Consider the following 25,297-nt stretch of genomic DNA (forward strand, 5'->3'; position numbering starts at 1 on the left):
ACCTAGTAACAGATTCCTATCATATAAATATCCATTACATAGTGCCTTTCTTTTTTTTAAAGTCTCACATCCGTGTTCAAAGTTACATTTATCATTCGTCGTATCGATCTTGATATTCGATGCTTCTATCGTATCCAATACAGCGATTTATCCTTCGATTGATAAATTAACAAGGTTTAATAAGAAAATTATTAGAAATAACGTGTAACGCTCCTCTGTATGCTAACAATAAATTCAAATTCAAATTCAAATTTCTAAAATGAATTTCCCGAATCTATCGTAGGATATAATATCGTTATACAACGATAGGGTAACCAGAATAATAAGCCGCGTACTGAAAATGAAATATCAACGACGGCGGAAGAGTAAACTTGGCGAGATGACGTTCGCGGTTTCACGATTCGTCACCCTTTCGTTACGCGATAAAATTCGCGCGATAGCCGTCGTTACGCTCTACGAAATGTCTAGGAAGACGGACAATCCGGAAGAATCAGAAGTTGACACGCAGAAGAAGAAGAAGAAAAGAGAAGAGCAACGATGAGCGATGCAACCGATTCACGGTGAATCGTGGTCGCGTTGGTGATTTCCAAAGGCGACTGTACGCACCTGATAGAGTCGCCCCCACGCTTGGAACTTGGCGAGGCAAGATGGCGGGGAGCGGTGGGGCCCAGAACGAGTCCCTGACTCTCGCTTCAGTTGCTGTTCGCACGCCGGGCCCCGTTGGTGCGTTACGCGGCCTCGTCCCAAGCCTGTCGAAAGAAACTATCTCCAAAATATACGAGCCGAGCTCGTGCGACATCCGACGCAGCCAAGAGGGAGGGAGAGAGAAAGAGAGCGAGTCTTACGTGCCGCGTTAGACATTAACTCTCTCGAAACGACGCGACGCTGTTCATCAATTCCTATCCTTCCCCTCTGTTTCTCTTCTCTCTCGCTTTACTCTTCGAGTAGCACGTCAACGAGGGTCAAAGCGAATTCGAGTCGCGCGGTCCACGGTCAAACTCGGTGATCTTCGGTGTGAGGTGAATTGAAAAAAGGAATCGGTGGTTGCTCGCTGGAAACCGTCCTTGGAAGACGGTGGCAAAGAAAAGGAAGGAGGGAAGAAGTCACAGGGAGGAGGATTCGATACGTCCCGAAGGAAGGTTTCGAGGAAAGCGACGCCTCGCGAATAAGCGCAAGATTGCCGCGCTATTGGCCCGTGGGAAAACAAAACAACCACGGAATCGAACGGATTTAGTCGGTTTTCGGCGTGGATTATCGGAAACGGCTTGCAGCCGGCAGTGCTCGATCGGAAAAGGTATTGCTCTAAGTTGCGATCGTTTCTTTATTTTCTTTTCTTCTCTTCTCTTTCTTTTCTCTTTTTCTTTTCTTTTCTTTTGTTTACAACGTTATACACAGTGGTTGAAACTGGTGGTGGATGAATTACATTTTCGATATATTTTGCAACGATTCAGAGAGAGAGAGAGAGAAAGAGAAAGGTTTACTACGAGCTCGAGTTTCGTACTGCGGCGTATCGTATATACATATTTTGTAAGAAACAAGCAGATAATTTTTATCTCGATTGAAGCATCGAAGCGAAAGACGTTGGCTTATCATGTACTCGTAACAGGCACGCAAATCAAGCGAACCGAATGAACTTTGTTTACGTTTACTTACATACCGGATGGCATAAGTTGGGCTGTACCAAGCGTACATACGCGGTAACCTTTCAAAACGCGACTACTATGTCATTTTCATCGATGGCCACGTGTCGTTCGAACAAATTATTTGCCGCACGATCTACCCGTATACGCGACTTATTAAGGTCGCTCGATCGTCACCAATTTGTTGAGCGCTGTCCTTTCCAACGTTAATTACCATTCGCCTAGATGAAACCGTCGCGTACGTTTAATTCCATCGATTGGATATTTTCAAGCAAGAGAGGAAGAAGCTCTCTGGAAATTGGCCACTAGAAAGGAAAATCGTAAACGGCGCAGGTCAGTCGTGAACAATGGTGCTTGGGAATCGGCCCGAGTTTTCCCCCAATCTTTCCAACGGTATCCCTTCAAATTGCTATTATCCATCGATCGTTTCGACCTCGTCGAGTTTCACTCGATTGAAGCAAGGACAGACTCGAAAATTACTCTAAAGCGGCATTGCTTGACGCACTCGTCGTTACTGAAATATAACGATAAAATAAAATATTCCCTGCGGTGCTGCGTTTTTATCACAAACATCGTTAGTTCGGCTAATGATGTTAGTTTCGAAAGCTCGTTGCTTGCTGTTTTATCCTCCCCCCATCGAATCTTTCAAAGCCCAAAAGGGTAGACAAGATGCAATAATTGCAATAAATAAACAAATTTGAAATGGAAAAAATCCGACAATTCCGCGAGTATTATTATATACTATATATTATATTATATTATATTTCTAGTATGCTATATCGTAGTTATAATTGTATATAGATAGATTAGAATTGTATATAGATAGAAATGGTTTATCACTGACAATGAGAGCGTAATAACGAGGTTTTAGATGGCGCATCCTATGAGCGAGTAGCGGCGAATGCGTTAAACCGAGGGCAAAATCGTCGAAAAGAGCTGCGGTATCGTCGACGAACTGAAAATCTAATTTATTGTTGGCCGCACGACCGACACTGAATTTGGTCGTCGGCGATACGCTTCCAGGTTTCACCGCAAGATAAAAACTCGTTAAAGAACGATGGAACGCTTGCATACGAAGGTCCGTAAATACACGACATTATCTCTTAGCCGGTCTGCAGAGACCGGCGGTAAACCGACGCCTGTGTACATAGGAGATCCGAGTTTAACCACGTTTTGTTGGAACTTGGACGAAGATAACTCAGTTTCCCAGATATTGTTTCGAAGAAACGCGCCACAGCCGAAATCTCGTGCATAGAGTTCCGTCGTTTGGTGTTAAACGAGTGGAATTTCGTTTATCTTAATCCATCGAGGGACAAACGGTCTAACGGCAGTTTGCGTAGTGAAAGTTCACCAATTTCTCTTGTTTCTCGTTGCTTTTCGTGCACGCGATTAGTCAACTACAGTAGCTCGTCTTGTTCGTTTCTTAAATGTAACGATAATTACGAGAGGAGCGAACGAGATCGAATCCTCTGCGAGTTTCCGATTTTTCCGTTTCAATCTTGCAATTTTCCACGAATTTTGACCAGTCTAAGAGACTCGAATATTATCGTAAGAGAATCTTTAACGCGAATATTGTACGAGTATTGTACGAAATGTTTGAACACTCACGAAAGTATTTGAACGCTTGTAGGAACTCGTTGAAGATGTATGGCGCGTGTTGCACGGAATATTCTGAAATTTCAATAGTACTGTAACGAGATATGGCGGTTGATTATTATCGGTAATGTTTGAAAATAATCTGAGAATACAGACAAGCCATAGTTCTTAGGCGACTCGTCTGTAACGATAATTGTACATTTAAAATCATTATTCGCGCTGTATATTACTTAGCAAGATTTATAACTTCTATATACGTCTTTGGAATTGCTTTTAAATTTTACCAATATACACATTTATCGTATCACGGTGCTGACCAATGTTCAGAAAGTTTCGTACAAGACACGTGTTACGCATATAATACGTTTTCTATGATAAGCGTTCAAACATTTTCGCGAATCGTCGCAAATAGATTTCAACGACGTCGACCGAAATCTCGTCTCAACAAGCTGACTTGTATCGTACGTGGGAGGGATTTAGGCTGGCCCTTTCGTACGTTTGTTAAACCAAACACGTTTGTTGATAAACGAGCGATGACGGAAGGATGGTGGCGGTCGTACGGTGTGTCGCGGTCAGTCGATGAAAAATATCGGCGAGAAAGCGGCTGTTAACCTGGTTCGAAAGAGCTACAATGCATCAAAGACACACGGCTGAGCGTTTCGCGCGGAGTGTCTGGCGCGTTTGTCGCAAAACTGGTTTATCCGGAATCCGAGACCCGGAGGATCGAACGAATCTGCGATCTGTAGCGTCAGTGGAGAGCTTAAAACTTCGAATTTTACGCTATCGTTTAACGTTTAACGAGCAAATTAGAGACGATGTATAAAAGAAGGATAAAAATATGAAATATCGAGGATATTTAATAACAGCGATCAATGGACTGCGAAATGTTCGCGCGTTCGTGGGAAATTTGAAAGCGCAAAGGTGCGGAGTACGCGTAGTATTTCTTGAACGGAACGAATCTCTATCCGGGTTCTTTAATCGCGTTCATGAAACTATGAAATTTCATAAGCAACCGTGATGTCTGATAATCGAGAACGTAAACATACAGGCGCGTTGTAACTGGAAATTGTAAGTGAAAGCTTCGTAAAATTGCAACCTATCGGAAATATTTACGCACGAGCGTAATCGTGGTGAAAGAATAGCAACTCGCATAGCGTTATACAGCGAGCGAGTATATTGGTTCGTGGCAACCCTCTTTCTACCAAACGACGTGCTGTGAAACGTAATATACGGTGGACTCGTTTCTTTGGCGCATCGCCTCGTTTCTGGAGAACAGCGAGACGATTCAACGTTAATCGCACGAGAGATATTATACTTCCGGAATGGCGATGATGCGCCGGAAAATATCGCTTGAACGAAACAGATCGTTTCATCGTAGAAACGATTCGCTGGCATTGTTTCCCGTTTTTCTTTCCCACCTCGTTTTACAACAGCGGTCAACCATTTCGCGTCGTTCTCACGGTTATCTCGATGGCGAAAATTACGCTTGTCGTCGTGTTATCGATCGAATGATCGTGGTTGAAAAATTTCATCGACCGCGTAAACTGCAACAGGCTTGGCGATTCAGATCTCGTTAGGCTGGATTTTTTCGTCGCTGCTATAATAATCGAGTCGGTATTCACCTTTCACTCGATGACGAGGCAGGCGCCCTTCACTCTAACGACATTGTTCGTCAGCGATAACACAGATACGATAGGCTGCTGAGCGATCCTTCTTTACGCTACTTTGCGAGTCATCGTGATCTTCCTGTGGAGGCGCGGATACTAGGCGAACAGGCGTTCGAGTCACCGACGTAGGCCCAACATCCTTCGACGATTGTATATTAGTTCTACACGAACGTACATATACGCGTAAGATAAATGTCGATGGTTTACAGTTTGAATAATATCCTGTCCTCTTTCAAAGTACGCGCGTGTATATTGTTGTGTTTGAAGTTGCCCGACGTTTTCTTTATCCTTTAAAGTACAATTCTATCGTAGTGCGTTACGAAACAACGACACCATATTTTGGATAGAACGAGGAGAAACAACGGCGGTACGAACTGACAGAACTTAGGCTTAGGAAAATTACAGAACTTGGCTTTTCTTTGCCTGCGAGATAACAGGCAAGGGCATTTCAATCGAGTACTCAGCTTTCGTATAGAATTGCGTGGGCCGTTTGCAGATGTTTTTCGTACGAAAGGTACACATTGCAGGTACAGTTCGATACGTTTAGTTCTTTCGGTTTTCGGATTAAGAAACGAACGAACTGTCCTCGGCTGCTATCCTATCAGGCTAATACGTATGCTACGTATCTCCGCGTAGAGCAACCTTACGGTAAAACACTCGTGAAAGCGTGGCTTGCCAACGATTTACCTTCCGTAGCAAATTATCACGCTATCGACCTGCTGTCTCCAGTTTCTCTGCTGAGAATTTTCAATTCTCGTGTATAAGGGGCGATGATAATTAGAAACGAGAAGAAACACATACAGCGGCACTCTGTTGCGCGATCAAGCTGATATTATTAATGAAATTATAGAGTTAGTGGTATTAACAAATTCTCCTGCGTAACAGCAACCAGTTTGGTAAACGAAGTGATTAAAATTCGACGACTAAACCTTACGATTGTCCTATTTAACGAGAAATTATAAAATCGCGAAGGGAAGCAACCTGAAACTTCCAATTCCTTCGGTCGTCGATCCGTCAACGCCACCAACGATGTACCGAATTATCGCGCGAGAGAATTCAGCGAAGAAAACTTTGTTCCTTGGACGATACGGCGTGTTTGCCGAGTAATTTCACGACTGAGAGGGTTCCCGTGTTTGCCATGAGGTCTGCACGTACACCAACGACGTACACTGCACGGCTAGATTCTCCTTCCTTTTACTTCGTTCCTCTTCTTACCATTTAAACGCGCTGTTATCGAGAAAGTAACAGACGTCGCATTCTGCCGTGAGACTTGGCGCTACGACGAAGTTCCAGCAAAATCATCGAGCTTTCCCCATCGAAGGATTCACGTGCGCTCTGATTTCATACGATCGATGGTCGACCAGCCAACATCGGCTGCAAGTTTCTAACTCGGTCAGATCGAGTCGATCGATCGCCTGCAGCAAAGTCGAACCACCATCGGACAATCGAGTCGGTTTTAAAAGTTCCGAGGCGTGGTTACCGCGAACGTAAGCGCAACAGCTAACTGTAAATGCAGCCGCTTTCCGCGGCCAGCCACACGACTCGTCCTTACGTCGCGGGAAAAACGTGCACGCGCTGCCTACGCCATGCAACCGACACTCGTTCGATGCCGACAGAAACCGTTAGCTGTCTCTCGTTTTTTAGATAGATTTCGCCATCAGTACGGTGGTTCGTCAAGTACGACGACGACACGATCTTTGCTTCGAATTAGGAATTGGAAAGATTAGTCGAAAGATTCGACGGTTCGTTTGCAGGTATTTGGTTCGACGAGAACGAATAAGCTTCCTCAATGACGAGAACTCTCTGCTTAATTCCGTTGTAATACTCGGACTTTTTATCGGTATTTCGATGTCGGTTCAACCGAGAGGACTTTGAACGTCCCCAGCCAGTTAGAACGGTTTACACGATTGAAGCGAGATATTACGCGTACGGTTCTGTATTTTTAACGTATTTGCCTGAAATTGGTGGAGATTTTTCACGATAGGAAAGCACGATGAGAACGATCGATCGCGAAGGATCGCGAAATACCTCGCGGCAAGAATAAAACAGAAATACCATCGATATTCCATAGACACGTCAAAAGTAGTTTCCTGTATCTGCTAACGTTCTTCCTCTTGAAGAATTGTTCACGTTGGAACGTCGTTGTCATTAATTGACTTAAATGCCGTGTCCTGAGCGAAGGCGAGCTGACCCTAGCAACGAAAGAAAATCGAACGAAGGAAGACGTTTGCACGGCGAATGAAAGAAAATCGTGTGAAAATACCATTCGTTGGATACCAAGATCGGTATAAGGCGGGCTAATTTCGTTCTGAAGATACTCGGTAGGGAACGTAATTAATGGAGGTCGAGGATCTTTGTGCCTGGTATTCGAGCTGATGAAAATGCATGAGGGGTTGCTGCGGGTTGCCTCCCTTCCGTGGCACCTCGATAAACATTTAATAAAGTTTTCTCATAGGCCAGGCACGCACCACTTTCTGCCGTCGAATAAATTACGGAATTGTGTCTCGTGGTCGTAGAAACACTGGCCGGCTAAATGCCAGTCGGTCTGTTTCATAACTCGTTCCGCTGGCCCATTCCAGCGCGTATTCCTCTCGATTCCGCCGCGCCAACAAAGATCGTTTTGTTGGTCGGAGCTTTCGTACGTACCACGACTCGAGCATCGAATCAGATTCAGATTTCGTTCTCGATTCCAGCTTCGAACGGTGTATTCGATGTATTAACCGTGTACGAATTAATCGCCTCTGTTTGAGAAAGCTCGCGACCAGAATGCAATGCCGTACAATGGGTGTTTCGATGGAAACGAATTTTTAGCACGCGATGAAAGAAATTAGAGGAAGGTCTGTAATCTGTGGTAAATAACGTAACGCCGAGTGTATTTTCTGGTCGAATGGTCAAACTATTTCGAAATCTTAGGAAACTATTTCTCCTACAATTTGGTCACGAACTGGCGATTTCTTTAATATTTAATTATTGGCGGCTAACGTTGAAAGTAGCGCGACTAAAACTCAGCATACTATGGCTTCTCTGCTACTGGCTCTCTTGCTAAAAATCTTCTGAATGAAGAGGCGAACGTGTGTACGGAAAAGCGAAAATTTGTGGAACTCATAGCGCAAAAGCGTGTGGAAATGTAGGAACCACGAAAGCTGTTTGAGAACTATCGATACGATGGACACGCCTTTCTGTGCAAAATCGAACGTCGATCGAAGTTACATTTGGGTCAAGTACGCGCAAAGTATCGCCGCCGTTCGACCAACGTTTTTTCGCGTACGAACGTGCACGAGCAAAGAAAAGCAACGCGGGGAACAACTGGCGAAAAGAACGACAGGCGTTCTCTTCTCTATCCGTGGAATCGTATTTGCATCACCAACGCGTATACGTCAGCGTGCAAGAATATGCCAACTGGACAACGATGAAACGGAAACCGCAGTGTCGTTCAGCAATATACAATATACTATGCTACGGTACACTGTGTGATACACCACGGTACATAATGCAAAGAAGAAATTCTCGAGTTCGTTTTTCCAAAGAGCCTCCCTGTCCTCGTTAAGGTGATCGGCACGCGCGTAAATCTCCATGCTGGTTAACTTTATGGCTCGTAGTCGACATTACCCTTCATTAGCCGCTCCGTACGGCCGCATAAGTCACGTTCTTCCGGCCGCAATTATCGATTCTCGTGTGTGTGGCATGGCGCATAAATTCTGCGCAAATTAAGAACACTCGTTTACGGCGGATGATATGACCGATACGAGAGCCGAACGAATTCGATTTTTAGTCGCGCGGTATACGTTACACGGCAGACTGCGTGACAGAGACGCTTGTCGAAGCGTCGAGCTTGTCGAGCGACGAACGATCCAACGAGTTGCTGCGATATAGCAGAGGCGGCTACGCTTTTCGTCTCGTCGATGAATTAGCACGTTAGCGTGTACCTCTCAGCGAGAGCCACAGGAGATCGAGATATATCACGAAGCGCGACGTTTCATTTCTCTAAGAGATATCGTTTCCCTGACGATGTTGTCCGAATCATCGTAACGCTGTGTACGTCAGAACGGACAGATGTTGCAACGAGGGAGATTCTAAGGCCAATTACTTCTAAGGCTCTGGAACTAAGTACACTCGGCTGGTTCGCCAGAAAACGGAGGATGCTGAACCTTTAACCGAGTTCTCCGGCCAATTATATTTTCCAAAGCTTACAAAATATCTGAGAATTCTTATCTGTGATTTCTCGTCCAGATTCTACGTGAGACGTCCAAACGATGTTACGTTACAAATGTTGTTTGTTCGCGAAGACGAGACGAAAATGGAAATGTAAAGATTCGAGGATCGTAGGCGGAGTTAAGAGGACGCCTATTGGCATTCGAAGCACGACTACTGATGCGTAATACTATACTATACTGCGACTATACGACTATACTGCGTAATAATAATAATAGTACACGAGCGTTTGGCGCGCGATTTCAACGAGAAGCGAAAATGTACTGGAAGATGCGATCTTAACTCATTTGCATCCAAGCGCGGATCAATCCGCGCGCTGCGACTATCTTCTATCACCAAGCGCGGATTATTACGCGATTTTTGGTCCACGCGATGGGGACCAGTCGTCAGTTGAACGCCGCTGATGCCTTCAAATGTTTCCTTAAGTAGAGCCGTCATGCAAATGGTTAATGATCGCGATGTACATAGAACAGAGATAGCAGAATCTAGAAACGCAGAATCTAGAAGACCGACCGGCTTTCGCGATATTTCGCCAAATAAGAAACCAATGGCAAACCTGTTCCCTTAGCCCGTAACCTGATAGCAGTGATTCGCGTACACGAAGTTAGCCGGTCGTTGCGGTGGCGAGAGTTGCGTCGCGTTGAAAAACCATCGTCTCGCGGTTGCTTGGGATTCCGAAACGTGCCTTCGATCACAGAGCTGACACCCGTCGATTAAAGGTACAACACGGAGTCGAGTAGACTGAAGCCGGTGGTCGATGAGGAACGTGCTACATAGCCGCTGATTTCCTTCGAGAATACGCCGTGTGTCACGGTACTTGCATGGAGCATCGTTCGCGCTGTATCGTTTTAAACGCGTGTTATATGCTTGGAATACATAGAGGAATTTTTTATTTGTACAGAGCTGTTTGCAAAGGAGAAATTCGACTGCGACGCGGTCCACGTCGAGTCGTTTTCCAGCGAATCGGTTCTCTCGCCTTTTCTTATCGGCAGAGACTACGGAGTCGTGGTAAATCGTATTCGGTTGCCCGAAAAGTGTCTTTCTTTGCACAACGGTGCACCTTCGTACGAACGTGAAACCAAGTGTGTGAAATGTCGCGGTATTTATCTCAACAGAGCAAAATGGATCGTACGAAATTCGACAAAATAATACGAAAGCAAAGATATTCTGCGTCTATTGTTTCCTCATAAAAGGAAAGAAACTCTTCGGACAAGCTAATATTTATTAACCGCTTAGCCGTTTTCGACGAGCGTATTCGTCGCGAGGAAAAATGGCAATATTTCATGCCTCTGTCAGCAACGAAATTAAAAGATAAAACAATCGTTTCGTTGCAACTTAAATTCAGTATCGTAACGGCCATACGTACTCTGTGTTGGACGAGTCGTCGCTTACTTTCCGGCACACATTTCAGGTACATAGTACGCAACAGCAAACCGTTTAAAAATCATTCTTTTAATGGGGTATTCTGGTCTAGAGGCATGAATTTCCGGCGATTTTTGAAGCTCTGTACAAGCGAAACAAAAAATATTTTTGCTATCCTTCTCTTTAGCATTTGTTTATTGATATTTCGAGATTACGTAAAAAATTCACTGAAAAAAAGAACTCGATATTTAAAAAGTTATGAGCTGGCAAAGTGGGTGCTGCCAAAAAAATGGGGTGTCGTGGCGTGCATGATATCAATCCTTCTGGTCATCCGAGACGAAAACTGCGAACGGATTCTTAATTAGTATGGATGCCGCTATCGTCCGAACCTTGGAAAAGTCAATACAACATTTTTTCACAAACTGACGGCTGTTTCAACAAAAATTTCTTATTTCGCACGTTTCTTTGACAATTCCGAACGTTTAAAAATTAGTAATATTAAAGATTTTGAGCCGAGCGTGGCGCGGACGATAGAGGAGTATATAAGGAATATTCAGACCAAATTTAAAATAAATCGGTTCGTTAGAACTTGAGATATCGTGCACGCCAACCCGAAAAAACGTCTACCGTCTACTATTCATGCCGCGTCACAAAAATGGCTGTAACACATAAAATAATCGAAATTTTGAAAAATCCTTTCAAGCGAATATTCTTCAATGTCTAAACTTTGAAAATATGAAAAACAAAATTTTCGATTTTTTCAAATTTCTAGACCAGAATATCCCCTTAATGGAAACTCAAGCAACTCGGTACAAATAACTGGAAGATCGCGATAGATAGATAGACAGAGTCGGGCAAAGGAAGAAGAAGAAGTAGAAATACCGAAATAGACGATGCGTTAAGTGGAAAGAAGGAAGGTCTAACGAATTGTTTGAGCGACGATCGTCGCAGACGTAGAAAGCGTTGCGTTTTCTCGTGTTGTCAGCGGTGTCCACTGCGGCTCCGGCGAGCCGCGTTTCCCCTTCTCTCGTTTCACCAGAAACAACCGCGAGCAACTGGTTTGACTTGTATGTTCGTTAACCGGGAACGTTTCGAAGAAGCGCGGAGAGGGAATTGTAAAACCGTTGTCGCGAAAACCCTCGAATGCTGCGTGGGCAAGTTCGAGGAACGCGAAGAACTATTTGCATATAAAACGCGTGAGCGGAATCGCGTAAAAGACCTGGAACTGATGGATCGTACGATGAAAACGGAAGTCAATGAAGCGCGTACGCGTGGTGCTGTGGTAGCGATAAAACGCACGAGGATTAATCGAAAGACATCACGGCGGAGGAATAATAATACGCGGCTTGCAGAAATGACGGATCCCTTGGAGCCGCAGATACGACGATCTGAAATTACACACGATACTGTTGGTAACGTGCACGTGCTCTTGCTTACGATCGCTGGAGAATAGTTGCGAACGTTGGTCGTCGTTTCGACGCGCTTGCAAATGCTTTTAGCCGCTAACGAACGTTTACGGATATTAGCGATCGCGCGTGAACACGCGTGGCCACTTGCGAATGTACGCAAAGAAGATCGTTCAACGGCGTTTACAAATCTATGATCGCTGGCGAACAGGAAAAATCGTGGCGAAACATACACTGGCTACGAAAATTATTCGCATACGAATTGCGCTTATCGTGGAATTTACCTGTCGATTATCAGATTCCAGCGTATCGAATCGTCGAGCGACGCTTTCGTGCGAGCGCAACGGTTTCGTACGACGAGGATGAAATGTAAGTACTTTTCGTAGCTGTTGTATATAGAAGGATTAATGTTACACCGCTGAGTATGCTTTGCGAGATCAAACTTTACGATGCACCGTGTTCTTCGTAATTTGTCCTTGACAAATAGAAACAGCGCCGGACGATGATAATTTTTCGTCGTAAGGCGAAATCAAAGTATTCGCGTTGCACAGCAAGAAGAGAGAGTTTGATAATCGAGTGTCTGAGCGCTTGCGGATTGACCCTTTGCAACCGCACGTGCCTCGTCTGTTGTCAATTAATTGACTAATAAATATCCTACGCCCTACGAGACCGCTGTTTTAGTTTAGCTACTCGGATCTCGTCTGCTCGCAGCATACGTGGAACGATCTTGTTTAAAGCTGCAGCAATGTGACTCGTAAATTGCACACGGATGTTACACGAGTCGCAAACGAGGCAAAACTTGCGGCTAATTACGCGCGAAATTTCTTCGAAACACGAAACAGACTGGTTCGCAGTCGTGCGGCACGTTTGTCTGGAATTTTTGTTAACGCAAAGGCAATTGGCAAATTCGAAGATCATAGAAGCGCGAGTCACTCTGTTGCTATCTTCTGTGTTTTATATTTTCATACAATAAAAATAATTATATAATTATAATGGAATTATACAATTCGCAGACCAAACGAACGATACCTTTCAAGGCCCGGATTGTCGAGTTACTCGAATTCCACGCTGTTCGAGAATACCATCGCCTGATGGAAGAATAAAAGAGAAAATACCCGGTCGAGTTCGCTTAGATCACTGCGAGAAACTTAACGCAACAACCATTTCCTTCAAGTTCGCAGTTAAACAACTGGGTCTAAAGTTTGAGGGAATACTCTGAGCCAACCAAAGCGACAGAAGCTTAAAAATGAGTCTTTCGAGCGGAGCGAGTCGTTGCGGTAAAAATATTTCAAGTTGCTGGAGTTTCAATCGTTTAGATCCGACCAGCTGTAGCGTGACGCGAACTGGAAAGTCGAAATACGCGATTCAAACTCTGCTTCTTGAACCGTTCGCCTTCGCTGCCGCGATTCTCGGCTCAATTTAATTTTATTCGTTGGAAATGTCGCGTCGTACTCGAGAGGGCAATGGCTTCGAACGGACGCGATAGAAATGACGAGCGTATCACGTCCGATCGAGTCGTCGTATACGTTCGGTGCGTGTACCATCGGTGCTCCACGTGCATACCGTTTGGCAAACGTTAAATAGCGGATTTTTCGCACGTTTTCGCACCACCGGTGCAAGTTTCTCAGGGCAACGACAAAAATGCAGTAGCCCGGTAACCGGTGACTGTTCTCGGGCCGAAAGTAGCTTTTGTTTCGCCGCGAGAACAATCCACGGTCTGAAGAGCATGCTGCGACGAACCTCTGTGTATATCGATCCTCGGTACATCTGCCGTTTCCGGCCTTGCTACCGGTACTCCGCGAACAGCCGAGCGGTTCAGCGTTCGGAAACGCAAGAATTCGCCGATACGATCGCCGCTGTGATCGTTTTATCCGATCAACGTGCTCCGCGGCTCGTCTTCTTCGCGTTTCTTCTCGTCAGTTCTACGTTCTTGTATATCCGTTCTAACTAACGCGATTTCTTCGTTCGATTCTCGATTGTGATCGAAGCAGCGTTGTGAAGACGCTTTTTAAGATTTTAACGCTGATCTGAACATGCGAAGGTCCGACCAAACGACCAGTTTGAAAATTTCATTTACGATCGTACAATTGTGATTCGTCTATCTTCGTGGAAATTCTTATATTAAGAAAAATCGAGATACCGATTAGTCGGATGAAAACGAAAGGAACAACAAGGAAAGTAGGATTTTAAATAAAAATTCCGAAGCCGGTCGTTCGAGCCTGGTTAAAGTTAGCGACAAATTAGCATATTTCTGTTTCTTCTTTCATTCCATTCTTATTACGTATCTAGCCTAAGAACGTAATATCTATCTTCTCCCTTTCTTTCCTTCGATTCTCCTTAAGCGTAATCGAAGCTTGCATAATCGTGCTTTGTCCGTCTTCCCGTACGATATCGGAGCGTTGAACGTGTAACGTTTCCTCCTCTTTTCGTCTTTCGTTCGCAGTCCCCTTCAAAACGAACGCTTGGAAAATTTTCTTGTCACCTGACGCAAAGAACGCGTCGACGAAAGAATCTCTTGGACTTGAAAGTTGCCAAGGTTGTTCTTTATTCAGCGGTAGCGAAAACGACAATTTGATCGCCGGGTATCTCGCGATCCCCCGTCCAACGAAATTCGTCAAGCCTGTTATTAACGTTAATTGCAGGAATATCGCGACGAGGGCATCGAGACTGCAGTCGATTATAAAGCCAAGATACACGTTGCGTTGTTAGGAATCACGCGAGCTCGAACACGTTGGCGTTCTCTGTTCTCTGTTCCCAAGAGCATTGACTCACCGTGTGTAACTGACTTACTCGACAAGAATGTAAATGCTCGAGCGTTGGTGGTCGTATCGATGACAGAGAGCCGCGTCGTTCGCGATTACATCGCGCTCTGCCAACCACCGACCAGTTCGCCACGAGCATTCCATCTTCCGTCGTTTCGACGTACGTGTTTCTGAAATACTTTCATCGATACGAATGTTCAATCGCATTAACGTAATTCCTTACAGCGGGCTACGTACAGACAAAGGAATGTGTCAAATAATCGCGAATGACGATAACGATAGGATTCTTGGCTTTCGCGACGAACTGAATCGAAAACGACGATCTTTGTTACCTTAATTTTGCATGGAAAGCTGCCGAAGAGAGGAAGAAAGAAAAGAGAAAAGAAAAAAGAAGAATAGCGTCGATACGTGTATCGACTTGGCATTGAACGCGTTAATGGCAAAACGTGTTAAAAACGCATTCTTTTACCATGTTGATGACAGTCATCTGTATCATCGTAGCGACTCGTAATAAAATTTAGTTTAGATCGTAACCACTTTTTCTAAGATTCTTACGCTTTCCCTGTCGCTTCTTCTGTGATCGCTTTTTCCTATTAATTAACTTCAACTCAGTTAATTATCCTTCTTTTGTCCTGCAGCGAATATATACGCGTACGGGATCGCGAAGCGTATAACCTCTGCGTGCAACATTATCGGCAGTCGTGCATGACCAATATGTGGTTTGATGGTTTCCAGGAACACGTTGATCGAGGAGAGCAATGGCGGTGTTTGGGCTGGTCTCGGCGGTGGCCGGGTTCGTCAAGGTACGATACTTGGTGGACAAGGCGATCATCGATAACATGGTGTTCAGGGCGCACTACAGGATCACCTGCGCTATTTTATTCGCCTGTTGCATCATCGTCTCTGCCAATAATCTGATAGGTAAGCAGCTCTTCTTCCCGCACTTTTGCGACTAACCACGAAAAAACGAGCTTGCAACGAGCTTTTCGTCGAGTCGGAGCATCGGCGTTGTTGCCAGGTTCGCGAGAAATTTTCCAACTCGTCGTACGTACATGGTCGTAGTTCTACGTGTTAAATGGTAGCCAAGGCGATTGAGAATTGTGCAGGAATTACGAGTACGATTTTAACCGCCTGGCAGACGCGCACCAGGAAAAAAGAAGAAGAAAGAAACGTTCCTACGAATACGTTAACGGTTTGGCCAACGAAGCTCGAGTTCCTCGTAACGATGATTTAACCGATGAAACAAAGCGAAGATTTCGAGAATTCGAACGTAGTCGCGTACTCGGACTTTCGAGCGTATCATATCCTTTTGCTTTCGTAATTAATGCAACCATCGAGCAGCGAAATCGCGTTGATCGCAATTTCTATGTTCACGCGTATGCGGATACTTCGAAGATGCGAAGATACGCGCGCAATGCGCCTGCTGTTCGTAAACGTAGAAAACATCGAATAATAAGTCGTATAAAGCATCGAAAGTGAGACGTGTCCGCTATAAAATTGAGCAAGCGAACCAAAGCTTTACGTTCCGTTTCTAGGCATATTCTAAAAAATAGAAATATAAGCGCAAAGTCCAAACGCAAAGTGGATCGCGAACAGTAGCATCGCAACAGCTGAAAAGTGTATCAGTTAAAAAGCAACAGTAACGCGACAGTCGAACCCAGCTGCACAGCGAATGTGCTCACTCGCGTGATTGTTTCCGACAATCGGTCGATCCGTAAGTGAATTAAGGAGGTAAAACGATCCTCTTACTTGACCCATGCGAGCAACGACGATGGGTCGCAGATGAAACGTCGTCGGTTGCATAAATAGCCGATACGTCGCGTTTTCAGGACGCGCGTGCTTATTTATCGGTGGACAGAGCGTACGAGGGTCGATCACGGGTTACAGACACAGCTGCTCGTCACACCGACGACGAGGCCCTCGGACCAGATTCGCAACGGTATCGTGCGTTATCAACTCGTTTAGCGAACAACCTATCAGCTGCCGCGCGCGATGCACCAGCACATGTTTCGCACATGTGTCGTAGCGAGTCTCTTCTCTCATCCTGCTCGTTCACAACCATCGTTCCACGTTCTCGCCGACAGGGAATCGCTGGTTGCATAATTTTACGCGCAATTGTGCTTATAATCAAACGGATAATGCACGGTCGTTGTCTAACGAGGTCGTTCGCGATCGAGGACGCTCACCGGTTCGCGCGATGTTTCGGAAAACGCGCGTCTCCATCTCCACGCGGTCCGACCGTATTCGAACATCTTCGCTCGATCTAGCTGGCCGAAACTGTGTACTTCCTAGAAGTAGAAGCGAATATTCACGCAATTTCTTATTTTGGAGACTTTCACGTTCGAAGGAATATGATTAAAATAATAAAATCTCGTCTCAATTGTCGCTGGAGTAGATTAAAGCATCGATTCTTCGAGAATCGGTTGGCGTTACAGTTCTATTCTCGAGAGACGACAGAGACTTTGAAATATTCGAAACGCCATTGCTTTCCGAGTGGGCAATTTCCCACAGCTTCCTAAGGAACTTCCTTTTCCATCTTTCATTGTCTCGAATACAACCGACCAAAGATCGGATGAAAGATGGAGGGAAGAGCAACGAACATCGAGCTCCGAGCTAATAATCGACGATGATGCTTGCAGGTGATCCGATAAGCTGCCTAAGCGACGGAGGTGTACCGGACAACGTGATAAACACGTATTGCTGGATCACGTACACGTTCACGTTGCCCCGCAACAACGCGAAACCGGTGGGTACTCACGTGGCTCACCCTGGTCTTGGCGGCGACTTTGGGGAGAAGAGATATCACTCGTACTATCAGTGGGTGCCCTTCATGCTCTTCTTCCAAGGTATCCTGTTCTACATGCCTCATTGGATATGGAAGCAGTGGGAAGAGGGCAAGGTCAGAATGATATCCGAAGGCATGAGGGGAGCCTCGATCGATAACAAGTCCGAGCGACAGGCCAAGTCTCAACGTCTCGCCAAATACGTTTACGACACGTTGCACCTGCACAACACATACGCGGCTGGCTACTTCTTCTGCGAGGCTCTCAACTTCGTCAACGTGGTAAGTGGCGTATCGTGTCGCGGATAAAGGCTCCTCTTTATGGAGCGATCGTAAGAACTCGAGCTTTCTTTAATAACGCGGTCGGCTTGGTCGTGTCTCTGTGTTTCGAGATCATACGGCCGCAAAAATGCGAAAACACGTTTGTCGTCTGCTGCGAGTTTTTGTATTCGGTGAGACGCGCGTGCAGCAATAAATGGAAAGACGCTCCATTCGCGTGCTTTCTCGAGAAGTTAGCGAAAATCGTCAGAGGATCGTGTGATTGCAGGTTGGAAATATATTCTTCATCGACACGTTCCTCGGTGGAGCTTTCCTCTCCTATGGTACGGATGTGCTCAAGTTCAGCAATATGAATCAGGAACAACGCACCGACCCGATGGTGGAAGTGTTCCCGCGGGTAACCAAATGTACCTTCCACAAATTCGGTGCTTCCGGGACCATTCAAAAGTTCGACGCCCTCTGCGTTCTCGCCCTCAACATCCTCAACGAGAAGATCTACATCTTCCTCTGGTTCTGGTTCATAATCCTGGCGGTATTGTCCGGTATCGCTCTGCTGTATAGCATGGCGGTGGTCTTACTACCCAGTACCCGGGAGACCATCCTCAAGAAACGATTCAAGTTCGGCACGTCGGCTAACGTGAGCGCACTTATCAGAGAGACACAGGTAAACCAGGTTCATCGATTTAAATCAACGAGCAAAGTGTCGTAATCGCCAATCGGAAATACGCTTGCGGTTTGGCATGACTCTAATTAGGCGGTCGGGATGACAGCGTTTATTTTCAAAACAACGTTCGATCGGTCCGGTTTCACGGTATCTGAGATATCTTGTTAAGCGTCAGAGGGAATGGGATCGGGGCGAGACGAAAAGCCACGCGATACTCTTTCTCGGAGACGTTTCTCGATAATAACCGGTTTGAAAGATAATCGCAATCTACGATACGTTTCGTGACTAGAACGTATCCATTGTTTCTACATATGTAAATTTGCAGGTCGGCGACTTCCTGTTGCTTCACCTGCTGGGACAGAACATGAACATAATGATGTTCAACGAAGTACTGGACGATCTGTGCCGTCAGTTGAATCTCGGCTCGACGAGCGGAGCGTCACCGACCTCGGTGCCATCAGCGCCCAGCACACTCGAGATGTCACCCATTTACCCGGAGATCGAGAAATACGCGAAGGACACCGAGATCTAATGCTTACGCCCTCTCCGACCATATTTCTATCTTCTCTTTTGCATTGTGATAAGACCCAGGGTGATCCCTTTTGCGACACCTTCGGTCTCTCGAAAAACGTTTGTACTATCGACGGTTAGTTTGCTCGTAACGAAGGAACATGTTGATCGAACACGCGACAGGAACGAGATCTTGCCACTTCCTTTTCGATCTATGTATCAACGCGTAGAGATTACTTGCCGTCCCACAGAAATAGTGAAACTAATTCGCCATAAAGTAACAGGTACATATCGCAAATCTGTTATCGTAGCCGTCTATTGTTTCTTACCATTTATAGCACAAACTAGCGTTAGGTTATCGAACGAATATGTAACGTAGACGATAACGCGCGATGCTTTCGGTTCGACAATGCGTGTACGCGTGTTGTCGTCTATCGCTGTTAAATTATAGTAAGCCGAATTTCACACGCGCAAGCGTTTCGCCGATTATCTTTAATATCGCGTAATGATATCGCGTTCGCCACCCTGTGGTTAGGGACGCGGTCGTCGAGCACGATAACAACACCGTGAACGATTGCTATGGAATTTGAAACAGCGAACGCGATCAACTCTTTCTCTTCGACAAAATCAGTTGCCGTTACTCGTCGATGCTCGCATCGATCGTGTTCCTCGATTCCTATTTGTGTTACACATACACATTCCTTTTGTATTAATTTGCGCGTATCGTGATGGAACAAGTGCCTTTTGGGGAAGTGTGTCAATTTACGTTCGACGCTCCGTCGCCGATGGAGCAACTACTATATTATTCGTTTATGGTATCGATAAAGTTTTCTTCGAGTAACATTCCGGGCTACTTTCGATTCGTATCGTTTAAGAAAAACGAAGCGGAAATACCGTGGTATTGGACAAATCGTTACTTTTTGAGATAATAATAGAACGAGACTGTATAAGTTTTTCTAGAAATTATAGAAATAAACACGAGAGTATTTATAAGGATACAGATTGCCAACAGCGCTCTTATATCTTTTACGTATTAGTTTTTTAAAGTAACTATACCGCTGTTACACGTGGTCTACGTATATTCTTTTCTTTTCTTCTTTTTGTATTTCTCTATTTCTAACTGGTGCAATTGCCATAACGAAGTTAGCGTGAATAACGTTATATTTTGTAGCGAAGTTAGCGCGAACGATGTAAAACTTCGTTGACAAAATTAAACTTCAGGGGCATTCCTGATTATTCACAGTAACGTTTTCATTTTTCATACAAAATTCAAGTATATACATACATGCGTAGTTTATATAATTAAATCGTTACAAAGATTTGCGAATAGAATCGACTTAAGAGTTAAACGATTCGAATATTCGAGTTTATCCGATTTTCATCCTATCTACCGTCGAGTTTATCGAGTCGAAATTGACTAATGCGCTTCTACATACGTATCTACGAGCGAAATTCTGCGAAGAGTTTAATATTTAGAAGTGCACATCGATGAACATATTCTTAAGAATATTTGATACGTTTTCCTTTTCCAATGTCTCGAAAGCTACGTGGAAAGATCAGGCGGTTTACCGAAACGAAATACGATAACGCTGACGTGAGTTTCACAGCAACGTTAGAATCGTTTGAACCGTTCATTGCTCACGTTCGTATCGCACGACTCACAATTTCTCGGATTGCTCGCCAGCATAATATAACGCTGCCGATAATTATATGCAATGACAATAATAACTTTACTATTAAGTAGTTTATCGTAGTTAGTAGGTTGTATCGCTAATATTAGTTCTGATTCAAGCGATAGATTACGACAGATGTATAAGTCGAACGAGACGGATGTGCCTTCTTCATAGTATACCGAGATATTGTACTTTAGCGCTTAGGATTTCTATAAGATGTGTTTATAAATTGATAAATGCTCATTTGTAAGGATCGCCGCCGAAGTTAACGCGAAGACTGCCAATACGTGCAACGGTAGATGTAACGGGAGCAAAAATAGAAGAATCTAAAGAGCCAATTGTAGAATAAAGATTATACTCTTTCTATATGAAGGATCGGTTGGTTCCTGATTGCTCGTTTTCATAACCAGAAAGTATCCATCGGTCTGAAGCTAACCAGACTCGTCCGATCGTAATCTGCCTGCTGGCTGTTTCTCAGCGAGTCGAACAACGAAGCAAGCAACAACGATAGGAGGAAGTTCGTAATCGTTCAATAAATTCCATTAAGTATACGGGTGAAATCGGTGAAGCAAACGCGGCATTTCGCTTTCGACCAGCGACTCGATCGGGCATGTACCATTATCGGTAATCGTGCTGTCGCGTCTATCGTGCACGTTCGCAATTCTCAACTTTCAGTTCCAACTTACCGATTTCCCCAGTCCACTTTGTTGATAATTCGCAACTTGAGTTCCCGCGTTTGATCGGTAGTGAGCGTGCCGGCCAAAAGTTGTCGCCGCCATTCCAGCAATTCCCGCATCACTTTGCGCAGCGTGTCGAACTTGTAGTTTACCCGTTCCTGATTTTGTTCCAGCGAAAATATTTCAATTAGTAGGGAAAGATAGAAGTACGCGCAGATTATGGTAGGAATTAAGAGCCGAGCGGGACGACGAAAGCTCTGACTTTACGTACGCTTGCGCGTGTATCGTGATTTTTCCCTGCTTTCGAGTTTCTACTCGATAAGGAAAATCCTTTACGGCGGCGTACGAACGCTACTAACTCTGTTCATCGTGAAATCGCGTACGTTCTATAATACAAATCGCGGCCGTATAGCGTAAAAGGTATAAAAATATATTTAAAGAATGCTATTGGCAAGTCGAGATTTAGAAGCCAGCTCTGTCTCTCCTTCGTAGCAAATCGGATTTCGACCAATCGCGACAGTGGAATTTTTCACGAACAGGAACGTTCTTATATTCGCGATAAATAGAATAGTCCTGATAGAAACTTGGAAAAATTTGGTGTTCGTTGAGATAGATTTCCACGAAAGACAGACCTAGCCCTTAGACTAATCGCCAGTAGCATTTTTTACGTATGTTTGCGACCTTCGTAGCGTGTTTCTTGGCACCGTACCAAAAGATCCGCGCAATTCCATTATCAATCGAACAGCGTGTCCCTTGTCGGTCGTTAAGAATTCAAACGAGTCGCGACGACGACGACGTTCCCATTCCTTTTCCTTCGTTCCTTTTCGACCCTTCGCTGCAATTTTCATTACGCGAAAGTATACGTGTCGTAGAGCTAGTCGGCTTTGTCGTAGAAACCATTTCCAACGACCAGCCATTTGGCCTCGTTGTCGCGAAAAATAAGCGAGCACGAGCAAATGGAAAGGGGTCATTGTAGCGTAGAGAGTCGTCGGCTCACTCACCACGTAGAGTCTCTTCCATATACCGCCCCATTCTCGGAGCACGAGGGTAACTTCTCGGACCACCGGATCTTCCAAAGGTATCACCGACTCGAACAGTCCCTCGTTCTCGATTTTACATGGTTTCAGATGAACGTACGAGCTGGGGAAAATTCCTTTGACCGCGCGATTCTTGGTCGAAAAGCCCCTGTACCAACCTGCAAGCAATCCATCGTTTGATTCCACGTTCGATCGACTCGTTCGCCAACCTGATCCACGTTGATTCGTGCTAAAGCATTCGTAAGCGATACGTGAAACGACGAGCGATCTCGTATCGTTTTACCTGTACACTCCTCCAGGATCTGCACGGTTTCTCCGATTTCCAAGGGAAGGCCATAGCGCGTGTCTCCTCGCCAATTGTAAACGGCTGTAAAACAGAAAAGAAAGGCAAAGATAAAATGATCTTGTCAGGTTCAAGTTGTACAAGTTGCATCTTTTGTACGTTCGATATACGCGCATTAATGGCATAGTAGAAGCAGTGTTCCATTTAACGTAACATCGACGGTGTACTTGTACGAACGATATATGCGGTGAACTGTTATTTCCAATTAATCGATGGTGCGTGCGTACTTATTATACAGCGTTGGGATCTCTTACACGAAATAACTAATGCAACGTAACTCACTCTCTCTCTCTCTCTCTCTGTCTGTCTGTCTTCTTTTCTCTTTATCCGTGTATCGACCGCGTCGCACCACCGTGCAAATATTATGATTCGTGGCGCAGATGGCCCATTGGGGAGGAAGCGAAATCTCCTCGACGCTCGGCGCACTCGACGCGAGATTGAAACGTATAGTCTTGGCTCGTTATATTATATCACGTTTTATCCAAGGATTCGCGTTTCTACAGACGATACAAGCCCTTTAGAAAGCGTGGCCGATCCACATGAAATTTAACGGCTATCGTGGAAGGAAATCGGTAATTTGCGTTCGAACGACGCGGTTCTTGTTAGTTAGAAAAATTCTGCTGTATCCTATTTCGTTTATCGCAGGTAGCACAGTGACATTGTTGGTTTGATCTGCCTAATCTAATCTGATATAGCAGTCATTGGTCGTTCATCGACCGTTTCGCTCTTCAAGCTCAACACACGCCCACCTCCCGGCTAAATACGTTGATCGAAAATTTACGATCTTTCTATATATAGCGAGAAATTCGAATCGCTCGCAACGTGATTCGAAGCTACAAAATCGAGCAGCTTAGATACGTTTCGATAAGTCCGATCGATATGTCACAGGCATTTTGATCAGCAGTAGCGGTATCGTTGATTGGAGAAATGGAAGAAAGTCTGGAATATTCGAATGACGATAAACGACGAGACTCGAGACTCGTCGAGTGTCTGCATAGTTTCAGATCAAAGAGATCGCGTTCTGTCGCGACGTACGCGACACGAAGTGTCTTAGATCGCGACGCTAGAAAGGAGCGAAAGTGTAAGAAGTTCGTGGACGAAGGGTTAAAGATGGGAAGAGAATCGGCGCGTGTCCTTTCGTGGAAGTGTCAGGCCACGATAAACGAACTCCGGGGCACCGGATACGCGTGACGCTGCACGCACGACGAGCCAGCTTCCGGTCCTCCGGCGGAGAAACGCACGCGAGACGCATCTGAATGAGCGCGTCTCTAGCCTCCGCCTCGTGTGTACACGCGTACGTTTCACCGACGACCGGCCACGGAATGTGTGTTACGCGTTTGCTCGCCTACCACCGCTACACCGGAACAATAAGCGTGGATACTACGACCAGACTTTCGTCCATTTCGAAACGGCCTGGCTTTTTCTCGCCTTCTCTAATGACTTTAAGGTTGTCGTTTCGAAATTCTCAACGTATCAGCGTTGGAAGGAATATAACGTAGTCGTAAATGATAATAAACAGTGAATGTTTATGCTAATTTAGACTTTTATATTATAATATGGACAAGTATATGGTATTTAAATACAGATCTAATCGCCTATCAAATATTCTGACGAAAACTGGATACATTATATGTACTTTTATGTACAAATAATAATCTGCGAACATTTGTGAAAATTCATATTTTTACGAATGTCAGTGGGAAAATGGTAGATAGAGATTTATCTTTTATTTATGAAATATTCTGATCAAAATTTGATATATTATATGGTGTTATATGTACATCAGGTAGGAAGAATATAACGGGTTACAAATAATAATCTGCAAATTCATATTTTTATGAATGCGACTGGGAAAATGGTATTTAGATGGAGATTTATTTCATTTGTAAAATACTCTGATGAAAATTGGATATATTATATGTCGTTATATGTACATCAGGTGGAAAGAATATAACGGGTTACAAATAATAATCTGCAAATTCATATTTTTATGACTGTCACTGGGAAAATGGTATTTAGATACAGATTTATTTTATTTATGAAATATTCTGAAAATTGGATATATTGTATGTCGTTATATGTACATCAGGTGGAAAGAATATAACAGGTCACAAATAATAATCTGCGAATATTTGTGCAAGTTCGCATTTTTATGACCTCAACTGAGTAAAAGGTATTTAAATAGAGGTCTGTTTCATCTATTAAATATTCTGATGAAAATTGGATACATTATATGTATTTACAGAAAGAATGTATTTAAAGGAAGAATATAGCCGAGTCAGAATATTTGTGAAAGTTCATATTTTTACAAACACAATTAAGAAAATAGTATCCAAATATCTATGAAATTCGCTTATTAAATATTACCATGAATATACAGGGTGGTTGGTAATTGGTGGTACAAGCGGAAAGGGGGTGATTCTACGTGAAAAAAGAAGTCGAAAATATAGAATAAAAATTTTTCGGTTGAGGCTTTGTTTTCGAGAAAATCGACTTTGAATTTTCGCTCGGTACGCGTGCACTTTATCGCGTCTCGTTATAACGGATCTCACTGTAGATCGTTGTCTCGATTGACGTTATCTTTTTAATTTTTTAAATTTTTAAATTTTCAAATTTTTAAATTTTCAAATTTTAAATTTTTAAATTTCCAAATTCTAAATTTTTAAATTTTTAAATTTTCAATTTTT

At 44.3% G+C, this 25,297-nt stretch overlaps 2 protein-coding genes across 6 annotated transcripts in view; one reads left to right on the forward strand and one right to left on the reverse strand.

Annotated features, from left to right (window-relative positions):
- The window catches only part of LOC117241788 (dedicator of cytokinesis protein 3), a 54,625-nt gene that overhangs the window by 15,327 nt on the left and 14,001 nt on the right, over positions 1–25,297 (reverse strand). For both annotated transcript variants that reach the window (XM_033507901.1, XM_033507900.1), the window contains exons 2-4: positions 22,551–22,634; positions 22,232–22,425; positions 21,240–21,388 (exon numbers count right to left, since the gene is read on the reverse strand). In XM_033507901.1, the coding sequence (XP_033363792.1) occupies positions 21,240–21,388; positions 22,232–22,425; positions 22,551–22,634 (427 nt within the window). The remainder of the gene's footprint in view (positions 1–21,239; positions 21,389–22,231; positions 22,426–22,550; positions 22,635–25,297) is intronic.
- Positions 689–20,926, forward strand: LOC117241791 (innexin inx3). Of its 4 annotated transcripts, none has more exons than XM_033507906.1 (5): positions 689–1,294; positions 15,381–15,566; positions 17,285–17,709; positions 17,975–18,370; positions 18,696–20,926. In XM_033507906.1, exons 2-5 carry the CDS (start codon positions 15,404–15,406, stop codon positions 18,900–18,902), a joined length of 1,191 nt encoding a protein of 396 aa, XP_033363797.1. In that variant the 5' UTR covers positions 689–1,294; positions 15,381–15,403; the 3' UTR covers positions 18,903–20,926. The 4 variants fall into 4 exon arrangements, with proteins under 4 accessions (XP_033363797.1, XP_033363798.1, XP_033363799.1 ...); XM_033507907.1 differs by having other exon boundaries at positions 689–1,288; XM_033507908.1 differs by lacking the exon at positions 689–1,294 and adding an exon at positions 14,782–14,805.

The sequence above is a fragment of the Bombus vosnesenskii genome, unplaced genomic scaffold (assembly GCF_011952255.1).
Source record: "Bombus vosnesenskii isolate JDL3184/JDL3185 unplaced genomic scaffold, Bvos_JDL3184-5_v1.1 scf7180000016261, whole genome shotgun sequence".
NCBI classification, from domain to species: Eukaryota; Metazoa; Arthropoda; class Insecta; order Hymenoptera; family Apidae; genus Bombus; species Bombus vosnesenskii.

Coding starts and splice junctions, on each gene's coding strand:
- LOC117241791 (XM_033507906.1), top strand. CDS start 15,404: ATGGCGGTGTTTGGGCTGGTCTCGGCGGTGGCCGGGTTCGTCAAGGTA. Junction 15,567..17,284: donor CTCTGCCAATAATCTGATAG/GTAAGCAGCTCT, acceptor TGATGCTTGCAG/GTGATCCGATAAGCTGCCTA. Junction 18,371..18,695: donor CACTTATCAGAGAGACACAG/GTAAACCAGGTT, acceptor GTAAATTTGCAG/GTCGGCGACTTCCTGTTGCT.